The sequence below is a fragment of the Otolemur garnettii genome, unplaced genomic scaffold (assembly GCF_000181295.1).
Source record: "Otolemur garnettii isolate 467f Iridium unplaced genomic scaffold, OtoGar3 scaffold00012, whole genome shotgun sequence".
Taxonomy (NCBI): Eukaryota; Metazoa; Chordata; class Mammalia; order Primates; family Galagidae; genus Otolemur; species Otolemur garnettii.
Genome location: NW_003852407.1, coordinates 15,684,145 through 15,686,438, shown reverse-complemented (window position 1 = coordinate 15,686,438; position 2,294 = coordinate 15,684,145). Strand labels below are relative to the sequence as shown.

The 2,294-nt window shown below is 45.9% G+C and overlaps 1 protein-coding gene across 1 annotated transcript in view; it reads left to right on the top strand.

Moving 5' to 3' along the window:
• Positions 1–2,294, top strand: part of MOCOS (molybdenum cofactor sulfurase) — a 62,083-nt gene that overhangs the window by 29,841 nt on the left and 29,948 nt on the right. Inside the window, exon 9 of the mRNA XM_023510165.1 lies at positions 1,779–1,941. Within this exon, the coding sequence (XP_023365933.1) occupies positions 1,779–1,941 (163 nt within the window). The remainder of the gene's footprint in view (positions 1–1,778; positions 1,942–2,294) is intronic.

Below are 2,294 nucleotides of genomic sequence, written 5' to 3'. Positions count from 1 at the left end.
CAGGCACCCACCACAACGCCCAGCTATTTTTTTGGTTGCAGCCGCCATTGTTGTTTGGCCGGCCTGGGCTGGATTTGAACCCACCACCTTAGGTGTATGCAGCTGGCGCCTTAGCCACTTGAGCCACAGGCGCTGAGCCAACATGACCTTTTAAAATAAAGGTTCAAAGGAGGCATAAAAGAGATGAACAATTTGGTCTAGTAGCTTAGGAAACCCTTAACAGCTGGTTATCCTCAACTAAACCCCCAGATGGTCTGGGAAACCACCCTGATGTCCTGTGAGGTGGATGGAACCAGCAGATGCTCCTGCCTGACCTCTATTTGGCTCCTCTCATAGTTATAGTGAAGCTGCTACAGATTGCTCCACAACTACCAGCCAGCACCACCAACTTGTCAAAATTCATCTCCATCATTCAAAGTCTCACCATCCTCTGTAGGGGGTGAACCCAGAGGTGATCTTGGTGGGACAAGGTCAGCCGTAAGCTGACTACACTTTAGAGAACCTGATGGAAGGAAGATAAGCAAAGTTAGACTCAGGTTTTGGAGGGGCTGGTCAGATATGCGCCTCAGTTTAGGTTTGTCTGATGTCTTTCTCATGATTAGGCTGTCTATGGGGGCTTTTTGGGAAGAAGGGACCACAGATGCAAAGTGCTATTCTCATCATGTCCTCTCAGGGTACATAGCATCAACATGACTTGCCATTGTTGACGTTAACCTGGATCACCAGGCTGAGGTAGCATTTGTCAGGTTCCCTCCCCATCTCCTTTCCATTCTGTACTTTCAGAAACCGAGTCACTGAGTGTAGCACAGACTTACGGGATGAGGAATTATGCCCCACTTCCTTGAAGGTGGAATATTTGCAGGTATAGCTAGAATTCTTCTGTATGGGAGAAGTGTATTTATTCATTCATTCAATCACTTATGTATGTCCATGTGAACTCATGGATATTGATTTTATACTTTGGGTTATAATCCAGGGCTATGTATTGTTATTATCTCAAACTCTCCCAGCTTGGCCGCTGTGCATCCTTTCCACTGCCTCCTGCATCCCTTTGGCATTTAAGTCAAATGCCCCATCGGTTCGTCTTTCGAGCTCTTTCTCACTTTCCTGGTACTATACGATGTTCCTGGCTCATCTTGCACAGTGCTGGCTTGCACTGGCTCATCCCTGACCCAGTCATAGAATCAATGCTTTCTTCAAGGAGTCCCCGTTCATTTTGTTGGAAATGGTATTAAAAAGCAAGATCTGGGCACTGGGTGTAATTTATATTTTAATTTTGTAGAAATATAAAGAACTCAGGAAAACTTACATGCTTAAAATGGATTAACTTAGTGCCCATTGTATTATAGCCACAACTGTGCAAGAAATTTATCTACCCTATTAGTATATGCCTGGCCAGGCGTCCATTACTATGGAAGGACGTATAAGGGCAGGAGCGGTGGACACACATCTGTGGTGAGGGGAACGGGAGCCGGCTAGAGGGGAGGCTTGCTTTGCCCTGCAGGCTCTGGCCCTCTCTGAATGTCATCAGTGACCTACTTGAGACAGAGGTCAAAATACAGGAGCTGGAGGGGGAGCCTGGGGGCTGAATGGAGGTATCTAGCTCTCACTCTGTCTCCTTGCATTGTCCTCTGGGTTTTAGTTTTCTTTTCTTATTCCCTTCCTTAAGAGTATGTGCTGAATTCACGAGGTCGATCTGTATTTGTGCAGCCACTGTGCGGTAATGTGAAGATAATCATGAGGGCCCTGGCCTAAAAGATACCCACCCTTTTGTTCAGGTGACCAGGTGGCCTGTAGGAAACCAAGGGCTGCTGTACGACCGGAGCTGGATGGTTGTGAATCACAACGGCGCTTGCCTGACTCAGAAGCAGGAGCCGCGGCTCTGTCTGATCCAGCCTTTCATTGACCTACAGCAAAAGATCATGGTCATCAAAGCTCAAGGTGGGAAGATGGCTTCATTTTCACACAGCAGCTCTCAAAAGTGGCTTTCGTATTCATATGAAAGTAAAATAAAGGCTTTCGTCTATGAAAAAAATTAAAATATTCTAAAGTAAGTGAAATAATGTCTAGGAGAGACAACGAAGAGTTTGTCCTTTTGTTTAGGGAAATTCTGGGGAAAGGTAAAGCTTTGAGAGCCCAATCAGAGAGTAAAGAGGTATAGGGTGGTGCCTGTGGCTCAAGGAATAGGGTGGCAGTCCCATATACCGGAGGTGCAGGTTCAAACCTGGCCCTGGCCAAAAAACTACAAAAAAAAAAAAAAAACCAAAATAGAATAGGGTACTGAACTTTCTTGC